The 22,123-nt window shown below is 52.0% G+C and overlaps 1 protein-coding gene across 1 annotated transcript in view; it reads left to right on the forward strand.

Moving 5' to 3' along the window:
• The window catches only part of SLC1A7 (solute carrier family 1 member 7), a 44,070-nt gene that overhangs the window by 16,325 nt on the left and 5,622 nt on the right, over window positions 1-22,123 (forward strand). Inside the window, exons 3-6 of the mRNA XM_006200502.4 lie at window positions 8,295-8,510; window positions 17,070-17,112; window positions 19,217-19,439; window positions 21,814-21,913. Coding sequence (XP_006200564.2) covers window positions 8,295-8,510; window positions 17,070-17,112; window positions 19,217-19,439; window positions 21,814-21,913 — 582 coding nt within the window. The remainder of the gene's footprint in view (window positions 1-8,294; window positions 8,511-17,069; window positions 17,113-19,216; window positions 19,440-21,813; window positions 21,914-22,123) is intronic.

Below are 22,123 nucleotides of genomic sequence, written 5' to 3' on the forward strand. Positions count from 1 at the left end.
CCCGTCACAGATTCCCATGCTCTTTCCCCCTTCCAGTTAGAGGATCCCTACCCCTCCTTCAGGATCTAGTCAGCAGTCACCTCTGGGAAGCCTAGCCTGCTTCTGGCCTCTCTCAATCCCAGCCGTGACCCAGGGTTTTGTGTTGTCCAGCCCACTGGTCTCTCCACCCACTTGAGGACCACAAACCCACCTCCTTCATTTCTGGGACCCACACACACAGAGCAAGTGTTCAACATGGGGCATATCGGGGACCTATCTGAGTCTGGCGTGGTAGGTGAGGTCTGGAAAAAGCTCCTTCTGCTCTTCTCACCACCTCACAGAGAGGGTCTTATTCAAGAGCCTCGGGCGGGCACACCCAGCAGAGCCTGGGGGAGTAGACACCAGCAGCCCCCCTGGTGGAGGGTGGGGACGAGGAGACCTGTGTTCTCATATACTCTGGGTGGGGTCTTTCCCTCCTTCTGGAGCAGGGCTCCTAACCACAGCACGATGGCTCTGGTCATAACCAGCCATGACCATGATGGGCATCCCAGGGAACTCATTCCTAATGGTGGAGGCGACAATCTGCAAAGGCAGAGCAGAGCAACAGTCGTCCGTCCGTGGGGATGCTGGCTCCCTCCCACCTCACATTCTTTGTCTTGTGGGAAAGAAAGGGGTAGAGGTTCTTCTCACGTGGACTGGGAACTAGACTGACCCTTATTACACTTTCCTGGTAGAAAGTGGTTGAGACTGGTTGATGGTCAGACGACGAGCTCTCTGAGAGCTGCAGCTCCTCCAGCTTTTGCTTTTGACTGAGTTCAAGCTTGTTACTTGCAAATTCCCAGTCAATCTCCATCCCATGCCCAGGGGCCCAGGAAGGAGGGGCCTGCAGAGGGCAGTTGGGGTTGCCAGGGCAGCAGCAGCCCCCCACCTCCCGGGCCCATGCTTGTCTCTGTGCTGCCCCTACTCCTCCCTCTCCCCCCACCCCACCTCCCACTCTCCGAGCCCTGTGCTCCCTCCCCTCATGGTCTCTTAAGTGGAACCAAAGAGAGCAGGGCTGGGCCCAGTGTGGGAACTCTCTTCCCTGGAGACAGATTTCATTCTAATAAGCTTCACTAGCCCACAGTAGAGGTAGTGAGTTCTCTGTCCTCTGAGCTATGTAAACAGAGGTGGTAGACACATTTCTGCCTTTGGGAGGTGAGTGCTGGGACCAGATGACCCAGACTTTAGCCAAGTGGGAGTCTAGGCATCCTGCCTCAGGTCTTAGCAGGAGCTGGCTTGAGGGGGTGGGGGTAAAGCTCAGTGGTAGAGCGTGTGCTTAGCATGCATGAGTCCTGGGTTCAATCCCCAGTACCTCCATTAAAAAAAAGAAGAAGAAGGCATTGGCTTGAGGGTGGGGGTGCAGCAGAGACATGTGGGGAGCATAATTTGGTACTAACATGGCACTTGCTATCAGCTGCTGGGCCTGTCATCTGCTCAGGGGAAGGAAGTAGGCCAGGATACTTGGAGGGGCTGACAGGACTCTCACAGATCCCCAGATGCCGCCATCTGGTTGCCTGTCGGGTGGACTCCCTGCAGCTGCATCCCGGGGGTCAGCTTGGGAGAGCCTCAGCTGAGGTCAGCCGAGGCCAGAGCCCAAGGACTCCTTCCTGTCTCTAACATCCCAGGGCCAGGCTGTTGTGACTATGGATGTTGTCATGCTATGTAGACCAGGATTCAAATCTGCTTACTCACTGTGTGACTCCAGCAAGTTGCTTGCACACCTCCAGTGACTGGGAGTTCACTACTTCTCAAGGTGGTCCCCTCCAGGGCAGGACAGCTCTGTTTGCTAGAAAGTTGTTCCTGGTCCTGAGCTGAGATCTGCTTCCCTATGACTTTCCCCATCAGCCCCAGTGTTCTCAAGGTCGGCTCTGCTCTACTCCACAGCCCCTGCCCCGCAGGCTGGCATCACTGTCACCTGCCACCTACCCCAGCTACACTCTTGGGACACACACCTCTCCCCTGTCCCTTTCCCAGTGAATTTCAACATCAGGGCAGGTCTGTGGGCTCCTCAACCAGCCTTCCAGGCTTCTAGCCCCGCAGGCTGAGGGCCCCCCAGCCCTTTGGCAGCCTCGTTCCCCAGTGACTCATCAAGCTGGCTGCAAACCCCCAAGGTTCCCCTCCCACGTGCTGCCGCTGCAGCTCAGGCCCCCCTTCACCCCAGAGCTTGTGCTCTCCGAGCTACTGAAGCCAAGTGTGGCTCCGAATGTGTCCGTGTTCACTTTCATCATGTCAGTCAGAACTGGCCTGTGGTCCCGGCCTGCTGGGGTCTGCTTATTCCCAACTCCCTCATCCAACAGATGAGCTGTTCCTCCCAGTTTCCTGTCCTCTACAAATCTGATCCACATGCTGTCAGCAGCCTTGGCCAAGCCAAAAATGGCCAGGAAGGAGAGAGCTGAAGGCCGAGCCCCAGAGTACAACTCCAGAGACCCTGTCAGGTTCCCATCACTCAGAAGAGGGCACTGCTCATGATAATCATTCCCCCAAATTCCCAAAAGTTCCAGTGCCAACTGCCCCAATGTTACACAGACATACAGTGCCAGGGGCATTCCCCTAAACCTGGCTGGTCCAGGTGACTTTTTCTCTGGGAATGCACAGGAGGTGCACTTGGTCACCAGAGCTCACAGTTCATCCCTTTTCACAGTCTAGTCTAGAACTCCCCCTTGGCTTCACATCACACACACACCAACAAACCTGCACCCAGGCGAGGCCCTGGGGTCTGAGGACGTAGAGCTGAGCTAGATTCAGCCCTTCCCTGGAGGAGCTCACAGTCTGCTGGGGCCGGTGGTCACAGAACAGACAATGACACCCCCGAGTGGATGCTCATAACTGGAATGTGTTGAATACTTGCTATGAGGCCGGCACTCATCTAAACCTAGATTAGCGCTCACAATAAACCACCATTATCCTCATTTTGTCCTCCAGTGGAAACTGAGGCACACAGAGGCTCAGGAACTTGCCCAGGGCTCCCAGCTAGAGAGGGATGCATGAAGGAGCCCACGGGAGCTGCCTGGCCTGGCTGGCTCAGGGAGGCTTTCCAAGGGAGGTGGTGCCTGACTGGAGACTGGAGAGCAGCAGGAGAGGACCGAAGCAGCAGGCGGGTGAGGCAAGGGGACTGGGGGCCTTCAGTGTTCACTGCTGCACTTAGCACGCCTTCCTGCCAGCCCGCCGTGTGCCAGAGCTGGGTGGGCCCCAACGATTTAGGGGTGAGCATGCCAACAGAGTGCCCTGTAACAAACTGGGAAGCACCAGGTGCCTTAGGGAGATGGGTGAGGTGGACACATCAGGGAAGGCTTCCCGGAGGAAGTGATATCTAAGCTGACCTAGGAAAGGGCAACTGGAAATTTGTTGGGTTAGGGAGGTATGAGGGGTGGGGGTGGGGGAATAGAGAGTTCCAGGCTGAAGGAACAACTAATGCAAAGGTGGCTGAAGGAGCAGCAGGGAGAACAGGGTGGCTGGAGCAGTGCTAGTGAGGGGGAGGGGAGTGACCCAAAGCCATGAAGGAGTGTGGACAGTTCCTGAGGGAACTGGGGAGCCACTGAGGACTGCAAATAGGGAGGGGCCCCCAGCAGTCTCAGCAGCCTGCCTGCCCGCCACAGTGAGGGGTGGAGGCAGCGGTGGGTGCCTCTCAGTGTCACAAGGGGTCGCAATACTCACCGCAGGGGTTGGTGTGAGAACCAGGAGAGGGTCAGGAAGCAGCCTTTTCCTCCCTCCCTGAGGAGCCTGGCAGCTGCTGCCTCCCTTCCCCCACCCCTGCAAGTGGAGCAATTACCAGATTGAAACAGGCTTGCCCTGGAGCCCAGCCGGCTCCCGCAATCTCTTGACCAACAATCCCTGGGCCCTAGGGGTGGCCAGAAGGCTTGGGAGGGAGTCCCAGACCCCTGGCCTTCCAGCAGCTCCTCCCCAGGGCCCTCGAGGATGTGGGGGCCTCCCAGGAGCACCCAGCCATCGTGGGAGTAAGGGAGGCAAGGTTTCCTAATCTTCTCTCCCCATAAATCACAGAGCCAGTAGGAACATTTGAAGTCATCCTCATGGAATCTCCCAGTCATTCTGGAAGCCTTGATCTAGCACCCCAGCAGGTGGCCAGCCAGGTTCCACTTGGATACCTCCAGAGATGGGGGACTCAGCAGCACAAATCTGAGGGCTGTAGCCATGGGGCGGGTCATGTGGAACCAAAGAGCCGTTACATGGACTGAATCACATTCGCGGCCAGCCAAAACCAGAGGACATTTTTCTTCCACAGGAGTTAAACCAGGTCTGTACCACGGAGAGCCACTGTGGGAGAGGGGAAACCCCACAAGGCGGACTCCGAAACCCCTGTTCCAGTCTTGACTCTACTCACCAGCTGGGTGGCTTGGCCAGTTATCTCCATCCCTTGGCCTTTGTTTTCCCCGCCTGTAACTCAAACCGCTCAGCCAGTAGGGTTGTCACTAGTCATAAGTGACTAATGACCCCTTGAAATGTGGCTAATACAACAGAGGAACTGAACTTTTTATTTTTAATTCATTTAAATTAAAATGTTAAAACCAGAAGCAGTTTTTCTAAGCATTTTTATATTGATTGCACATTTGAAATGGTAATATTTTGGATATACTGGGTTAAATTATCATTAAAATTAATTTCACCAAAAGTGAACTTCACTGGCTTCTTTTGACTTTCCTTCTGTGACTACTAGAAAAGGCTCCCATTAGCATTCCGCAAGGCAGCGCCGACTTAGAACGTTAAGAATCAAAAGAGGTGGGTGTTCAAGTGCTTAGGGACAATTAAACTCCAGACAGATTGTGGCTTCTACGGCTGCTGGGCTCTTGGGAGTGCTGTTTTTTTTTTTTTTATCATACAAGCAAGACATGCTTATTCTAGAAATAATAGAGAATGTGGAAAAAAATTAAAAACAAAATGAAAATTTCATACCACCCAAAGACAGCTACTGTTCAATGTTCTAGCTTTTTTCTTGTGAATGTCCATACGACCTAACATTCCCTGCAGACCCCCTACCCCGGCTTGTAGGTTCTCAGAAAGTCCACTCTGACAGCTTGGCCCAGAAGTCTGAGACCTCCAGGAGCCCTCACCAGTCAAATGGAAGGAGCTTGAGCCTCCTTTCTTGTTACTGTGAGTTCTGGAAGTGGCTGCTGTCTCAGGTGGAATCCAGGCCCTCCCCACACTTGGCTCCCGTTCTCCTTGGCCTCCGCCATCACCTGCAGTCACCCTGATGCTGCAGGCACCAGCCCAGAGAGAGGTGGGTCTGCTCTGTCAGCTCTTTTCAGCAACTCCTCCCCAACCGCCCCATCTCCGCTGCTCACCTCTGACTTCAGCCAGTAGGAAAACCCTTTCCATTTTGGGGGCTGGGAGCGAGGTTCCAGAGTAGAACTGCTTGGGTCTCAGGTGATGGAATTCTTTCCATTTTACCCATCAGTCTTCTCCTTTCCAGAGCTATGTCCAGAACCTGCATTCCCTCCCTTACCACATCCCATCTGTCCCTGCGTGGGCACCACCCCCGTGTGAGACCTCTTCTTCCTCAGAGAGGCCCTCCGAGGGGCCCTTTGCCCCTTTCTGAAATCTGATTTTCATCAGCACTCCTCATCTGCACAGTCCCTCAAGCAGGACTGTGTTTAACTGGACTGCAGACCTAGAGAGAGGTCACAGGGGCACCAGGGGGCCCCCACAGAGCTACAAACTATCCTGTATCTTGTTTTCCCCACTTAACTCTAAATAGGAACATCTTCCCAACGACACCATCACTTCTAACGGCTGCTTAGAGCTCCACTGTATGGATATGCTATAACTTTTACTCTAGTCTTCACTGATGATTTAAGTTGGTCCCAGGTTTTTGCTCTTACAAACCACTTCAGTGACCCTCCCTATATATTTTCTTTACTTTGATATTTTCAGATTTAAGGAATTCTTAGTTCTCCCTTCTCAGACATCCAGCAAATTCTGCGAGATGAGTTGTGTTGGATCCCACTCTCCCCTGTGTCCCCCTTGGCCTGGCACTCAAGGCCGCTGACACTCCTGAGTTCAGTCTATCTTTTCTGCCCCACACATCACTGTACCTCAAATATAACCTAAGCACTGGCCACAGTAAATAGCAAAACGTCCTCAAACTTTCCAGCCTCTCGCCCTCCCTGTTGGCTTCTGGTGTCCCACTGCCTGGCACATCTTCCCCATCTCCAAAGAACCTCACATCCTAAGAACCAACTCAAATGCCCCCTCCTCCAGGTAGCTAGAAGTGACTCCTCCCTCCTCTGAATACAGAGAGCACGTCCTTGTCCCTTCCCTTATGTTACTGATGCATCCACCTTGTTCACTGTTTACTTGAGTCCACTTCTGTCCTAGTGTCCAAGTCCATGTCCTCCTCCACCCCTCTGCTGGACCAGGAGCTACTTGAGGTTGAGGACTGACTCTGATTTTTTCCTGTGGGCACAGGGCGTGGCACCGGGTGGGCATGTGCTAAAGAACTGAACAACTACATGGATAAAAGGGAACAGGCCTGGAGTTTGGGACTGAGTTCTGGTCCAGCTGGCCTCTAGTGTCCTGTGTGACTTCTAGCAAGGCATCCTCTCAGGGCCATGGCTTTCCTGTGGCTTGAAGTAGTTGAACTTGGTTATGGGAGATTTTTTTGTTGTCAGAGGCCTGCCGGACCCTGAGTGGATGTGCTGGCCCCCTTCTGGGGATAATCTCTCTCATGGATAATGTTGTAGGGTGGCCCCCCATTTCCCCAGGCCACACAATCTCGTTATGGGCCCTTTAGGATTTATGTCTAAGACCCACCCTAAGCCCATCACTAACATATGGCGTCCTGGCAGACAGAGATGAATAGAGATTGTAAACATTGACTCATTCATTCATTTATTCACGTCTTCATTCAGCAAACCACACTTCAACTGGGCCCCTGCCTGGCTCAGTGGACCCAGCATTAAGTCAGACCCAGGCCCAGCCCTGGAGGCACTTCCAGTAAATATCAGCTCAGTGAGGTGGGGCTGGGCAGAGAGCCGCACAGGGGCTTTACCCTTGCCTAGTGGTCAGGGAAGGCTTCCTGGAGAAGGGGACCCTTAAATTATGTCTTAAAAGAGGAGCGAGCCTTTGCTACAGTGAGCAGGGAAGAGCAGGGTGTTCACAGGATGTGGTTACAGCCTGGGGTGGGGGAGAGGTTTCTGTGCTCAGCCCTGAAGCTGGAGGCTGCCTGTATGTAACCTCATGATAAGAGGAGTGTGGATGGGGAGGGATTATCTGCTCTTGTTTACATGATTAAAACCAGGCAAATATTTCCCTTATCTGAAAGAATGAAAGGGCTTTGGGGAAAAATCCTTTTGGCAGCAAAGCAAAGTGCAATCATCTCCTTAACTAATCTCTCACTCCCCACCTGCCCCACACCACCCCCGCCCAAATAGTCATGAAATGAGTAGCTCTGGGGCTGACCTGCTCTGGTGGGCAGAGGGCCCGGGCAGGGCAACAGGGGTTGGGGAGAGAGACCCCCAAGCCCCCTCCACACAGCCTCCCATGAGGGGAGCCTGGGTCGGGCACTAACCCAAGATGGCCACAGGGTGGCTCCTCTCAGGGAAAATCTAACCATGGCCCCATTTCATAGATGGGGATCCTGAGGCCCAAAGACGAGGGAGTGATCTGCTTGCCTGAGGTCACATGGCCATTGGGCAGAGCTAGGACTAGGACCCAGGTCACCAACTCCCAGCCCAGGGCTCTAACTCACTCACTCACACTCACTCAGTTCGTTCTAAAGCTTGCAGTAGTCACCTGCTTGGTGGCAGCACCCAGCGCTCATGAGGCACTAGGGACCCACAGAGAAGTCAGATCTGCCTCTCTTCTCACAGGTCCTCAGTTTGATGTGAGAAGCAGATGACAGTGACAACCAGGTTTGTGACAGAGGCAGCCAGGGGCTGTGTGAGACCCAGAAGGGGTTCCTAACTCTGGTGAAGAGGCAGGTAGTCCAAGAAGATGTCACCAAAGAGGTGATGCTGAGCTTGGTTTTACCTGGGGGGTAAGTGAAGGGAGCTGCTCAGAGCACCCCAGACAAAGGAGAGAGCTCCCGGAAGCCTCCAGGTGTGAACGGGCTTGGCTGGTGACGGTAGGCAGGGTGGGGGGAAGCAGAGCAGAGAGAGGCTAGATGGAGCCGTGGGGACTGGATTGTTGGGGGGATTCGCAGGCCTGCACTTGCCCCGGAGTGCTGTGAGGGTGCTGGGGCAGGCTGGGGGGTGGGGGCGAGAGCGGGTACGCCTGAGCGCCTGGCCGGTCGCCCATGGACCTGACCCGCGTCACTCTCCCAGCTTGATGTCCGGCCTCGCCTCCCTGGATGCCAAGACCTCCAGCCGCCTGGGCATCCTGACTGTGGCATATTACCTGTGGACCACCTTTGTGGCAGTTATCGTGGGCATCATCATGGTCTCCATCATCCACCCAGGCGGTGCGGCCCAGAAAGAGACTACGGAGCAGAGCGGGAAGCCCATTATGAGCTCAGCCGACCCCCTGCTGGACCTCATCCGGTAACCCTCCCTGCTGACGCCCTGCCTGGAGATGCCATGCCTGGGCTGGGGCTGCTGGCTCCACAAGCCCAGCCCCACATGGCAACCAGGGGGCAGGAGAAGGTGTGGGGACAGGGTGCTCAGGGTCTGCTCTTGATCACTCACGGTAATGAGGGGGTTGGCCACAGAGGTCATTCTCTGAGCCCTCAGCCCCCATGCTTCCTGCTGGGCTCACTCTGCACCATCCGTCCCCATCAGGGTGAGTGGGAGGGCACCGGGGAGGCAGGAAGGGCACCACGAAGAAGATGACAGCTGTGCAAAGACCCTTAGCTGGGAGGGAATATTGTGGAAGAAAGTCATGGCCCATTCAATGTGACTGGGGCAAGAAGTGTAAGGAGGGGAGTGGACAGTCATTGCTGGAGAAGTTGGTTGTGGCCAGACCACGAGGAGCCTTGGGAACCAGGCCCCAAATTGTGTTTTATCCTAAAGGCTACAGGAAATGGGTTTTAAACACAGGAGTGGCAAGGTCCAACTCAGGAGGCTCACTCTGTCTGTCAGAGTGCTGGTGGATCAGAGTGCGATGCATGGCCCGAGGAGAAGACAAAGGCAAGGACTGGGCCAGGGTGCTGGCCAGGGACCTGGGGGAAGTAGAAAGACTGAAGGCTGCTCAGGAGGTAAAAATCAGCAGGAGATGGTGAGATGAGGGAGGGGTGGAGGAGGTGGTGGTGCTGATAGCAAGGACATGAAGGTCTCTGGCCTGAGCACCAGAGTGTACAGCAGCGTGGTCACCAATTCAGAAGACAGTGCTGGAGCAGGTGCAGACATCCCTGGGGAGATGTCAGCTGATGGTTGGCTAGTGGATTTGAGTCCTGTGGGGGAGTCTGAGCTGAAGACAGAGGTAGAGAGATCAGCAAATAGTGAGCTGATGACGGAGGGGTCTCCCGGGACCGTGTGGGTGAGGAGAGCAGGGCTGGGACAGAGTCCTGGGAAGCACCACACTGGAAACAGTTTATTGGGTTCAACAGCCCCCATTAAACTTGCTCCCTAGACTCCTTTTAGTCCCTTTCATTTCCTCACCAATTTCAGCTGTAAGTAATCCAGTCCAGTCTAACATTAAAACTCCAGACTCTTCCAATTTAAAATGAGTCCTGGGGGAGGGTATAACTCAGCGGTAGAGTGTGTGCTTAGCATGCACAAGGTCCTGGGCTCAATCTCCAGTGCCTCCACTAAAAAATAAAATAAAGTAAGAAATTAATTAAAGCATACATAAAGAAACCTAATTACCTGCCCCCCACCCCAAATGAATCCTATCCTAGCCTTTTGCATCTGATGCAAACTTGGAAACTTGGAGCAGGAAGAAGGTCACAGATTTCTCTCTTTCTTACTCCACCTACTCCCCTATTGCTAGCCCTGGGGTTGGCGCAGCAGAAAGAGGAGCGGGAGTGAGCTCAAAAGATCCTCCTTCGCTGGTAGTGGAGTGCACTGGGGTAGGTGCTGCCTGGCTGTATTTCTTCAGGGGTGCTTTTGTGGGTTCTTTGGAGCTCACCCTATTGCTGGTGTCTCTCACATTGATCAGGCACTCCCTGCTGCAGCTGGCTGCTTGCAATGCCCTCCTCAGGCCTGACCTCTGGTCAACTCCTCTGCTGGGGTCACTTCACCCCATTCCCACCCTACAGGTGATCCTCTTAGGCAGGGTCCCTCCTGCAAGGGCCACACTGGCCCATGGGAAGCACACAGTGCAGGCCTTTCCCAGGGCCTTTGGACATGAGTCAGGCACTAGCCCCTACATGCCTCAAATCCTAGGGGACACAGCCAGTCTTTGAGTGGTCCTCTTGGCATAAAGTCAGGGAGAAGAACTCCTTTACTCCTTTATGGGGATAGATGCTCAGCATACAATCTCTCTCTCTTTCTGTTTCTCTCTGTCTCTCTCTCAAGAAACTCTCACCCTCTGTAGCTATTAGCTGTTGCTGTGTAACAAACCAGCCAAAGCTCTAGTGACTTACAAAAACAACCGTAAATCTACAGGTCAGCTGGAAGGTTCTGCTGATTTGGACTGGGCTCAGCTCATGTGTCTGCAGGCAGGTAGGGAACAGCCGATCTAGGATGATCTTGGCAGAGATAACCCAGCTGTTCTGGTGGTGTCTCATCTTCCAGCAGGCCAGCCTGGATTTATTTTATGATGGTGACAGGATTCCAAGAGACAGCTAGCCTGGGCATATTCTTACGATGAAGGTAGAGGAAGAAGAGAGGAAATAGAAGCCTGCTAGTGTTTTACCAAGTTCCTGCTTTTGTCAAGTCCGCTAACATCCTATTGGCCAAAGCAAGTCATGTGGCCAAGCCCAGACTCAGGGTGGGAGGTGACTGCAATGTTACAAAGCAAATGCATGCATTAGTCCACAATCAATGCGAACAAGCTACCACTCCCTCCATTTTCTCCATTCTCCCAGTTCTTTTTATCCTTTAAGATGTGTGATGAAATAAGGATCACAAAAATACTTGCAGTTTTATTCCTATTGTACGGTTCTTGCCCATGGGTTATAGAGCCAGAGAGACCCAGGCAGACTCTGTTGTAGCTGCTGGTGATTTCACCCACACCATGGCGTTGAATACTTTCTGTACACTGACACTTCCGAATTTTGTTTCCGGTGGAAACCTCCCCCATGCACTCCAGATTGTTACATACACTTGTCCAAAGGCATCTCAAAATTAACTCATCCAAAGGTAAACTTTTGCTTTTCTCCATAAATCTGCCCTTTCTTCAGTCCTGCCCATCTTAGTCTGATATTTCTCATTCTCTCATATCCTGCATCCAATTTGTCAGCTCTACCTTCAAAACTGTATTCCAAACCTTGCCCCTTCTTTCCCCCTCACTCCCACCATCGCTTAGACCACAATCTCCTCTCACTCGAGGGTCCAACATGGTCACCTGTTTTCTCTCTGCTTCCCTACAGACTGGTCTCAGCACAACAGCCAGAGGGGTCCTTTAAAAAAAAACCTGCACAACCCATCCGCAGTGTTCACCATGACCTACAGACTCTTCCTGATGCCCCGGCCACACACGTGTCTGTATCTGACCTCTGCTCCACCTCTTCCTCCCCTGGCTCCAGCCACACGGGCCTCCATGCATCTCCCCAGATGTCATCGGAGGGTCCCACCTCGGTGTCTTATCCTCATGGCTGCCTCTGCAGGGAGGGCCCGTCCTGTGGAGCATGTGTGGCTCCTCCCCTCTCCCAAGGGGCCTCCCAGCCTCCGTCACTCTCTCTCCTCATGCTTGTATGGCTACCTGACATCCTGTCTGTTTATTTCTCTATTTCTTTTTCTGTCTCCCTGACTGGAATAAAATATGCTCCAGGCCAGAGCTTTAGCAATCACCCCACCATATCCCAGAGCCTAGAACAGCCCCTGACGCAGAGGAGGTGCAGAGTGTTTGCTGAGTACACCAGTAGGATGCAGGCCATCGGCAGTGCTGGGGCTTGAAGCCCCCAGAGAAGAGACGCTGGCACAGCTGAGCATGCGGCGCGGAGGCTGGGGGTAAACCTCGGCCCACAGCCACCCTGGAGCGCTGGGCAGAGCTGATGGAGCAGGAGCAGAACCAGGAAAACAGATGTCCTGGAAGTCAAGGGGAGAGGAATCTCGAAAAGCTTTCATTTTTAAGATCCACTATGTCTAAGATTTGGTGACTCTGACTCATCATTTCTTGGAGCCTATGATTCGAAACAGCCTTTCGTTGTGGTGGAAGGAGGGTTGGTGCTGGGGAGCCCCCGCCCTCCGCACATGGCCTCCCCTGCTCGGGGGCTGAGGGCTCTGGATCTGACACACGTGTCAGAGTCAAATGTTCCAGGAGGAGTTCCTGCTCTCAGCTGCTTTTCACGTGGTGAAAATTGATCCTTCTGGTTTGAAGTCTTTCCCCCTCAGTCGTTCTCAACCCCGAGGCAAGTTGTTTTGCAAAGCTGGGTGGTTGGACATCACTGTCACCGTTTCTTAGTCAGAGAGTGGGGCTGCAGGGGAGATCACGTGCTCCTGCAGGGAACCCAGACCTTGGAGATGAGCGAGCTGGGCTCAGCTCTGCCCATAGGTCACTGTGTGGCTCCGGGCAGGCAGCCACCTCTCCGGGCCTGTTTCCCCTGAGGTTTTCAAGATCCCTTCTGGTTCTGTAGTTCTGAAATACAAAGGCCTAGAGGCCAGTGAGGAGGCCGCTGGGCAGGAGCAGAGGGTTCTGGAGGCGGGTTCTGGGAGGTGAAGTTGTGAGGACAGTGCAGAGCTCAACCTTGAAGACCTTGATTCCAGGCTGTTACACTTGAGAAAGGGGAGGCCGGTGAACTGGGGAAGGATGGGTTGGAGTAGGGTAGAGTGGAGTGGACAGGATGTGCCCAGAGGCAAGGGGATGCCCTGGGAGGAGGCACAGTCACTTCTGTTCCACTCAGCCCACCTTTATTCAGTAACTGCTCTGAGCAAAGATACTGTGCCAAGAGCTGGGGGTGGAGTGGGGGGTGGAGGGAAAGGGGAAACATACAGTTCCCTGCATCTTACTGTCCACCAACTTAGGACAGACAGACGAGACGGGTGCCCTGGACAGCCACTCTCTGAGACCTTTTCTAGCTCTGACGTTCTGAGAGGCTGTGCAGAAAATGAGGACCCCAGCAGTGAGAGTACGAGCAGCCCCCTCACCCTTGCTCTGGCCCAGAGCAGCTGCTTACCAAATGTTGAAAACTGAACAAGAACATAGAAGAGGAACACTGGAAACTGGGGACTGGAGGCAGGTGTGACTAATGAAAAGTCAGAAAGATGAAGGGTCCCACCGAGCAGGGAAATAAGGCCTACAGCACCCCTCAGGGCGGGAAGATTTACATCCAACTCTCAAAGATGATTCCAGAGGAACACAATGGACCCTGTCCCTGGATGACTCTCCAAGACATGAGTTCATTTCCCAGGGCTCCGAGCGGGGGCTCCAGAAAGCTGGCGTCTGCTCACAGCGCAGCCTCCCAGGAAAAAACCCAAGCGGAACACCAACAAGAGCTGGGCCCCTTCATTTTTTCCCAATCTTTCAAACACACCAGAGAGATGAAGTAATGACTTGGCTCTACTTGTAGCTGCCAGTTACCCCCTCAGGGATTGGATGACGCTCTCGGGAGCTGTGTGTGGAAAGGAACCATTCCCACCTTTGGAGCTTGGGTTGGGGACACGGGATTGGGGTGAGTTTGGAACCGTCACAGTGGGAACTGGCAAATAGTGAGGTGGACTGTGGCCATGTCCCAAGAGATGTGCGGGGAGGCCCAGGGCAGAGTGTGTGTGTACCCAATGGGCTGGGCTATTCCTATCTCCCAGGCACATTTGTTCTGCATTTTGTGAAACTGCCACCAGGAGCACAGGCCTCATAGGGCAAACAAGAAGGCTTCCCATGGGTCTTAAAAGCCAAAAGAAAATGTTGTGTATTTTCCCATTTCATAATCAAAAATATAATACCTTACCAAAATCTGAGGATAAGTTCATTGATAATTAGCCAAGCACATGTATTAGTCAGGAATTGCTTTCAGCTACTAATTAAGAGAAACTTGAAGTGGCACAGGCATAAGCTAAGGTAAAGGCCTGCATTTTCTCCCAAAGAAGCAGTCCAGAGGTGAGCAGCTCACAGTCTTCAGGATCCCATGCTCCCTCCCCCTCCCTGCTTCGCTGTACTTATTTAGCACTTGGCTTTTATCATCAGTGTGTCACATGGTTCAATAAGGTTGCTGAAGCTCCAGCTATTATGTCCAGGTTCCAGGCAGAAAGAAAAGAGCTGGAGGAAAGGACCAAAGGGTCCTGACTGCATGTGCATCTTTTCAAGATTTTTCCAGGAAACACAACCCAGTGACTCCCACTTACTTCACATTGGCCACCCCTTTGGCAAGAGAAGCTGGCAAACAGCTTGACAACAAGGCCCTCTTGGCCCTCTTGGTCCCCATGACGTTCCTGGGTTTCTGTTAGTGAGGAAGGAGAGAGAATGGAGACTGGATAGAGAGCTAGCCATCCCAGCCATAGCATGTATTTTAAATTATTCTCATTTTAAAGGATGTTGTAAAGAGATGTACGTACCAGGTATAAGTTTCATTCAGTTTCTTACATTTGACCTTTTGATGGCTCTCGGTTTCTGCTCAGGCTAAAGCAGCCTTCCCTCTAAGTTTCATTAGAAAAACCACTTTGTCACTCGAACCTGCTGAAACTGTAACCAGAAGACATCTTCAAACCGTTGCCACTTGGTGCAGTGTGGGCCTCCTCCACTCCAGTCACGAGCGCCCCGGGCCAGAGGCCACGCACTCTGGCAGGCTGTGGGCCTGGCATGAGCCTCGGGTCTGCTCGTTGATGTCCAAAGCCCTTGCAGGCAGCTATTATTCTGGTGGCAGAAATCTGCTCATAACTCACTGAAAAAGAGCCTCATGTGAGCTTCTGCAGTCTCAGCTCCTGACCCTGCTTCTTCTCTCCCCTTGGACGAAGCTGAAATCAGGGTAGAAGCTGTGAGCATTCTCTACCAGTTTTCTGCCTTGGTAGCTCATTCTAAGCCCTCGTCCTCCTGCCTTATGCTTACACTGAACCTGCATTTTAGCAGCAGTGAAAACTTTCCAACAGTGGCTGCTGGGGTGTAAAGTTGAGAAAGAATGCACACTCATATTCATGGATATAACTCAGCGTATGTGTGAGCCGAGTCTTGAAAGAGAAACTTGCCAAGAACAAGTGGCAAGTTGAGTGGAAAGGAGGATCCAGGCAGAGGAGGCAGTGTGAGCACGAGGCACGTGGCCTGTTCAAACATGGGAACAAAAGTTCTTGTTAGCATCTCAGATGCAGGATGGATTCCTAAAGCAGGGTGTAAAGGCAAAGACCTCAATAGGAATTGCAAATTGCTTTACACAGAGTTTGCTGCCAGAACCACGTGAGGGTGCCCACAGCACCAAGCCTCCTCGATGGTGTGTATTGTCATTTGAAAAATTCTTTACTAGTATGATAGGTGAAAATTTATCAGTGAAGCCGAAAATTTTCAAAAAGGTTTTTTGGCTACTTATGTTTTTCCTTCTGAGAAGTGAATTACCCGGTCATAAAGTTCCATCATTTTTCTATTGAGGTGTTAATGTTTTTACAGTCCATTTATTTATGCAGCAAATAGTAAGTGCCTGTTAGGTGCCGGGCACTCTTCCAGGTGCTGGGGACACGGCGGAGAACAAAACAGAGATCGCTGTCCTCCAGAGAGCTAATGTCCCAGCGAGAAAGACAGTGAACACCGCAACGAGGCCAAGATTTGTAAAAATTCTTTGAACGTTTACAACGATAACATTTGGTCATATATGTTGTTGTTTGCTTTATTATTTTATTTGTATTATAATCTGTCTTAGCGAGTATCTTAATTTTTTTTTACCTTTTTATTTTGGTGTAATTTTAGGTTTACAGAAAAGTTGCATAGAGTCCCCAGCTTCGCCTGATGTTAGTAACTTACATCAAGCACATTTGTCAAATTTAAGACATTAAATCAGTACAAGGCTATTAACTAAATTGCTTCATTGGATTTCACCAGGTTTTCCACTAGTATCCTTTTCTGTCCCAGAATCTAATTCCAGGATACCAAGTTGCACTTAGGAAATTCTTATTTTTAATGAAGTAAAATCTATTGATTTTTTAAAATTACTCATTTTGTTCTTAGAGAGTCCTTCCATATTCTAAGAGCTGATGAAATATTAACCTATATTTTCTTCTAGCTTTTTAAGGCTTCATTTTAAAAATTATTTGTTTCTTTAACCCATCTGGGATTTATTTTGGAACAAAGTGTACATAAGGCTCTAGCTTTTAGCATTCTGAATAGTTGGTCAGCTGTGCAGTTCTCTAGAATGAGTCTTTCTTTATTTACTGATTTGTGCAGCAACGTCTATCAAATACAAAATACTTAGATGTCCCAGGTTCCGTCTCCACGCTACAGGCTCCACTGCATTGATCTTTCTGTTGACGGCTGTGTCAGTAGCTCACTGTTTTGACAGTTACATCTTTATAGTGTATTTTCATTTCTGATAGGACAAGACCTCCTCCTCCTTTAGCTTCATGAAAACAATATGAATAAGAATAATGATCCCATTTATGTGCCAGGTTCTGTGTTGAGAGCCACAGATAAAATGTGAATGACCAAGTCCCGCCTTCAGGAAAGCTGGTCTGTGGGGGAGGCAGACACATGAGCCAGTGCCACCAGGCATTGCGTTGGAGTGTAGGCGCCCCACAGGGGAAAGGCCACAGGGTCGACCTGGAGCAGTCAGAAAAGCTTGGCCTCTGCTTGATTGGAGCAGGAGTTAGCCAGAGAAGTGGGAAGGGCATTTCAGGCTGAAGGAACAATGTGGACAAAGGCCTGGAGCTGGAAAAGTATGCAGCACTCATGGGAATTGTATGCAGTTAGTGTTGGAACTTTAAGGGCTGGGGGTCGGGGTGGGGGTGGTGGAAAGAGGTCTGACTGCAGAGGGAGGTGGGGCTGGGTCATGGAAAGCTGCCACTGCCAGGGAGGTGTTCAGATAACCCCAAGGGCGCTCCCTCTTTGGTTCCCTGGAATTCTTCAGTTGCTGACTCTCTTCCCAGGAACATGTTCCCAGCCAACCTGGTGGAAGCCACATTCAAACAGGTGAGTGGGTCCCTGGGCAGTGGAGGGGTGGGCAGGCACAGCCAGCGGGCCTTGCCAGGAAATAGCAGGTTTGCCCAATCAGTCTCCCAGCCTCATGGGGAGCAGGATGCTCCAGGGGAGGGGAGGTGGGAAGACCTAGATCCTGAATGCTTCTTGTGGCCACACCCCTGCCCTGGGTTCCAACTTTTCGTGAAGAATTATGAGAAGCCCCAGCTGGGTACCCTCTCTGCTCTGTTTACACCTGTGCTCACACAAACTCCATCTCTCTCAGTCCTCACATTCACCCTGCCCCGAGGTAGGGCCAGCCCCTGTCCTGGAGGAGGAAACGGAGGCTCACAAGGATTAAAGGATTTGCCTAGTAGCTGGAGGGAACAAGGGATCCCAGACCTGTCTGCTTTTAAGCCTGCTTTCTCCATCTTTTTAAAGTAATCCTTTCCCTCTAATAAAAATAGTAATAATGCTCACTGTAAAATATTAGGAAAATACTGAAAAACATAGCGCAGAGAATAACAATCACCTCTAGTTCCCGCACCTGCTGATAGTGGTGGTAGAAGGTATGTTTCTAGTCTCTTTTTTTTCCCCTCTGCGAAATGTTTTTAAAAAATAAAATTGGGATCATAGTATATATACAGTGTGCATCTTGCTTTTTTCCCCACTCCCATTATATCATGAGCACTTTCCATGGTTATTAAATGTTTCTTAAGAATACAGTATTTTCTAATGGTGTAATAGCATGTTATAAGGCTGGGCTGCAATTTATTTCCCCATTTCCACTTTTGGTTGGTTTCCAAGTTTTCCTCTTTTAGAAATTATGGTAAACAACCATGTACACCAATCTTTGTCTGCACTTCTAAAAATTTCCGATTCTTTTCTTCTTCTAAAATGTCAGCCAGTTTGTTGACTCCATCCAACAGGCATTTCCCGATCCTCTTCCCTGTGCTGGGCCCTGTATTGGGCCTGGAGACACAGAGGAGGTGGCTGAGGGTTGAAGAGTCTCTGAAGTAAGGAGCTGTGAAAACTTGAGCTAATCACTGAATCTTTCCTAACCTCCTGGGTCTTCATCTATGAAATATCCAAGTCATGAAGGGCCCTGAATACTAGGCTAGGGAGTTTGGATGTTATTCCAACAGTGATGGGGAATTATTGAAGATGTGAGAGAGAAAGAGAGAACACTGCTCTACTTTATCCTTGCCTGGAATGCCCTTTATCTTTTGGCAAACTCCTACCCATCCTTCAAGACCCAGCACTTAGCACAGACTGTTCAATACTGGAATGATGCTGATGCTGATGATAATGATGGTGGTGATGGCAATACTAGCAGTAGTGGTTACAGAAAGCTTACCATGTGCCGGGCACTGTTGTCAGCACTTTACATACACTGTCTTATTTAACCTGACAGGGTAGATAACCATTATGACCCCATTTTACAGACAAGGGAACTGAGCACGGAAACTTTAGGTCCCATGAGTTTTCTGGGTTTTTCCATTGCACAGAAGCCTTGCCTTATTGATGCTATGGTGTAGGGAGGATAGGAGACCCACTTGCTTGGGCTCCTAGTACCTGAGGAATGACAGGAAAAGACCCAGGGAGCTGGGGAGGAAAGGTAGGCAACTCAGCTACTCAGTCTTCCCAGCTGGGGCCTCATCTCATCAAGAGAGCTCAGGGTGAGCTGAGCTTTTCAAACTGAAAGTCCAAATTTCCATCAGAGGAAGGCAGGCCTGGCTGGCTGCTAGGTGGATGGATAATGGATGGTTGAAAGGGGATGAACAGGTGAATGAAGGGTTATCTAGGTAGATTATTCAGGTAGGAAATGGATGGATGGTTAGAGAGCGGCCCGGGTGAGTATAATGGTACACAGACAGAAGAGGGAAGGAGGGATGGAGGGAGGTGTATCTGGGTAGTGTGTAGACAGATGAAGCAATTGCAGTTTTATTTTTCTGAAATAGTGATAATAATCCCTGTCCTGCCTGCTTCACATGGTTATTGTCAAATAGTTCATGAGCAGATGCAAATGTGCTTCCAGGATGTTATTACTGTTGTTATTGTTGATATTAATAACAACACTTGGCTCTGACTCATTCCTAATTGGGGTGTCACCCACCAGTACCGCACCAAGACCACCCCCATCATCAAGTCCCCCAAACTGGCATCAGAGGAAGCCCCTCCCCGGCGGATCCTCATCTACGGGGTCCAGGAGGAGAATGGCTCTCGTGTGCAGAACTTCGCCCTGGACCTGACCCCACCACCCGAGGTCGTTTATAAGTCAGAGCCTGGCACCAGCGACGGCATGAATGTGTTGGGCATCGTCATCTTCTCTGCCACCATGGGTACGTGCCACCTGCCACCCACCCTCCGGCAGTGCCCTGGAGCCTGGCCTCCTTGCATTTACCCCTCCCCACATCCCCGTGTCCAGTAACCTGAATAGCCTGGAGTCTCCCCATCTTCCAGATGGCTCCTCCCTTTCCTTTCCAATGGCTCAAGCCTCCATTCCATTGGGGGAAGGGGTGCCTCCAGCCCTCTTCCTGGTTGGAGCTAATGTTTCGTACTCAGAATTCCCCATCCTTGTGTTCTGTTTGCCTCCAGGGGCGTCAGCCCTCCCTCAGAGAAGACCACGCCTCTGGCCCCCTCCCAGCTGCTGTTAATTTAAAGTCCTCACTCCTCCCCTCCAGCCTCAACTGCAGGCCTTCTCACTGGCCACCTCTCTCTGCAGACCACTTCTCAGGGCCCCCTGACCACATCTTTCCCTTTGCTACTCTTCTCTGGGTCCCCAAGTCCCATCACAGGCTACATACCAAGAAACTGGTGAAGCTTAACTTGTACCAGCCCCTGCGGAAGCCTGTATCATTTTTCCTTTTTTAAATTTTGTATTCTTTTTCTTCAAGAGGGCCCCAAACTGTGTGAGCTTCAGAAAATCTACAAAACCTGTGGATATGCCCCTGCCTTCACTGCCCCCCCCACCACCGACATCCACACATATTTTTTTATTCTTTGGAGTCTAGGAATTCCTAACCTCTCCACGACAATCTAGCTTGTCAGTCCCCACCTTGTCCTTCTGGGCCGGGCCAGGGGTCATCATGACTCTTACTATAAAATTGGCATCAGCTTCCCCACCGCACCAGCCTGGGCCTCAGGGGGACTCTCTGGCTTCCCTGGCTGTTTGCAGGGTTTTCTTCTCAAGTGCAAAGCCTCCCCATCCTCCTGGTTGCTCAGGCACAGAACCCGGGGTCAGTTTCTACCTCGCCCTCTGCCTCAGCCCACTTCCAAATCCCAGCACGCCCGCCTCTGAAATCTCTCTCCAATCTGTGTGCTTCCTTCTGCCCGCTGCCCCCAGCCTGGTCCAAGGCCGTCGTCATCTCTCACCTGGTTTCCGCAGAAGCTGCCTGAAGAGTCCCCTGTCCTGGTGTGTCCTCCCCACGAGGTCACAAAGTCCCACATAAAGCCTCCCCTGGCTCCACTGCACTCAGAGATGGGTCCAAACAGCCTGCAGAGCCCCGCGCTGGGCCAGCTCATCCTGCTCCTCTGGTCCTGCTCACTTCCCGCCTCCGCCGCGCATGCGGCCTGTCAGGTCCCTCCCCACCTCCCCCAGCTGGGCTGCTCCTGCCCCTTCCTCGCCCCTGCACCTTCCTCATCCTTGAGGGGCTCTGGATGAGCAGCACATCCTCAGGAAAGTCTCCCTGACCCCCTAGACTGGTCAAGTCCTCTGTGTCACTCCTTAAACGTCCGGCCTGAGGCAGTTATGCAATTGTGTGGCTGTTTAATGCCTGCAAGGAAGCTGTGTCCACTCCCTGCCAGCAGAGACAGACCTTGTTCTCCATTTACCCCACAGCCACCACGTGACTGGCTTGTACAGGTACTCAGTAAAGTCTGCAGGAGAGATGGGTAGACTCATGGATGAATGGATGGACGGTGATGGATACTGAAGTTCTTATCATCTTGGTCAAAAGGCCAGGCACACAGAGGGGCCAGGACCTCAGAGACCTGAGTGTGTGAGAGGGAGGTGTTTGGAAGTGCCTTCAGCCCATCTGTAAATCTGTTCCCAATCCTGGACTTTCTTCCTCCTCCCCAGCCATTGCCCTCTCTTAGCAATTGGCAGAGTGAAAGAAACCTTTGAGACCCTTTGACTCAGTTCACTGTCTACTGAGCACGTGTAACTGTCCACATGTTAGTTGTATATTTGTGTGTGTGTCCGTGTGTCCGTGTGTCCAAGTCAGCATGTGTCACGCCCGTGTGTGCCCAACTCTAGAAATGTAAAAAGGCCAGCGCTTCCTGAGCCTAGTGTGGAAGGGAAAGAAGGATGGAGGTGGGAGTCATAGGTGGGGTCAGATCAGAGGGACCTGAAGCGCAGGGAGCTTGGTTATGGTCTACAAGCTCAGGGAAGCCAGTGTGGGGTGTCTGCAGGGAGCATTTTTATCTTAAGAAGATGGCACTTGATCTGGTTGGAGCAGGGTTAGAGCAGGTTAGATGAGAACCCTGTGGGGAGGTCACTGCCCCCGCTCCAGCCTGGAGGCTGAGAAGAAGGAGAGGAGAAGTGGAGGGGAGGTGCCGGTGCATCAAAAGCTGCTGGGATGCCTGCCAAGCGCTGAGATCTGTGCATGCCGCAGCTCGTCCCTGCCGGGCCACCAGCGTGCATGGGCGTGGGCATGTCTGCACCCTGGTCTGCGGCGTTTGTGATGTGCTGTGTCCCTCTCCCCCCATCCGCAGGCATCATGCTGGGCCGCATGGGTGATAGCGGGGCTCCCCTGGTTAGCTTCTGCCAGTGCCTCAATGAGTCTGTCATGAAGATCGTGGCGGTGGCTGTGTGGTAAGTCTGGTCATGGGGGGCAGGGGCAGGGTCCTTGTCTACCCACCCCACCCCCTGCCAGCTCTGCCCTGGGCAGTCAGAGGGACACCATGGGCCCATCCTCTGCTCTCACAGGAGTGAGCAGAGACCTGCACGGGAGGCTGCATGCCCCTGGATGTCCCAGCCCTGACCAGCCCCGGTCTGGGCCGGCCACTTCTGGCCCCATCAGGC

Source organism: Vicugna pacos, chromosome 13 (genome assembly GCF_048564905.1).
Source record: "Vicugna pacos chromosome 13, VicPac4, whole genome shotgun sequence".
Taxonomy (NCBI): domain Eukaryota; kingdom Metazoa; phylum Chordata; class Mammalia; order Artiodactyla; family Camelidae; genus Vicugna; species Vicugna pacos.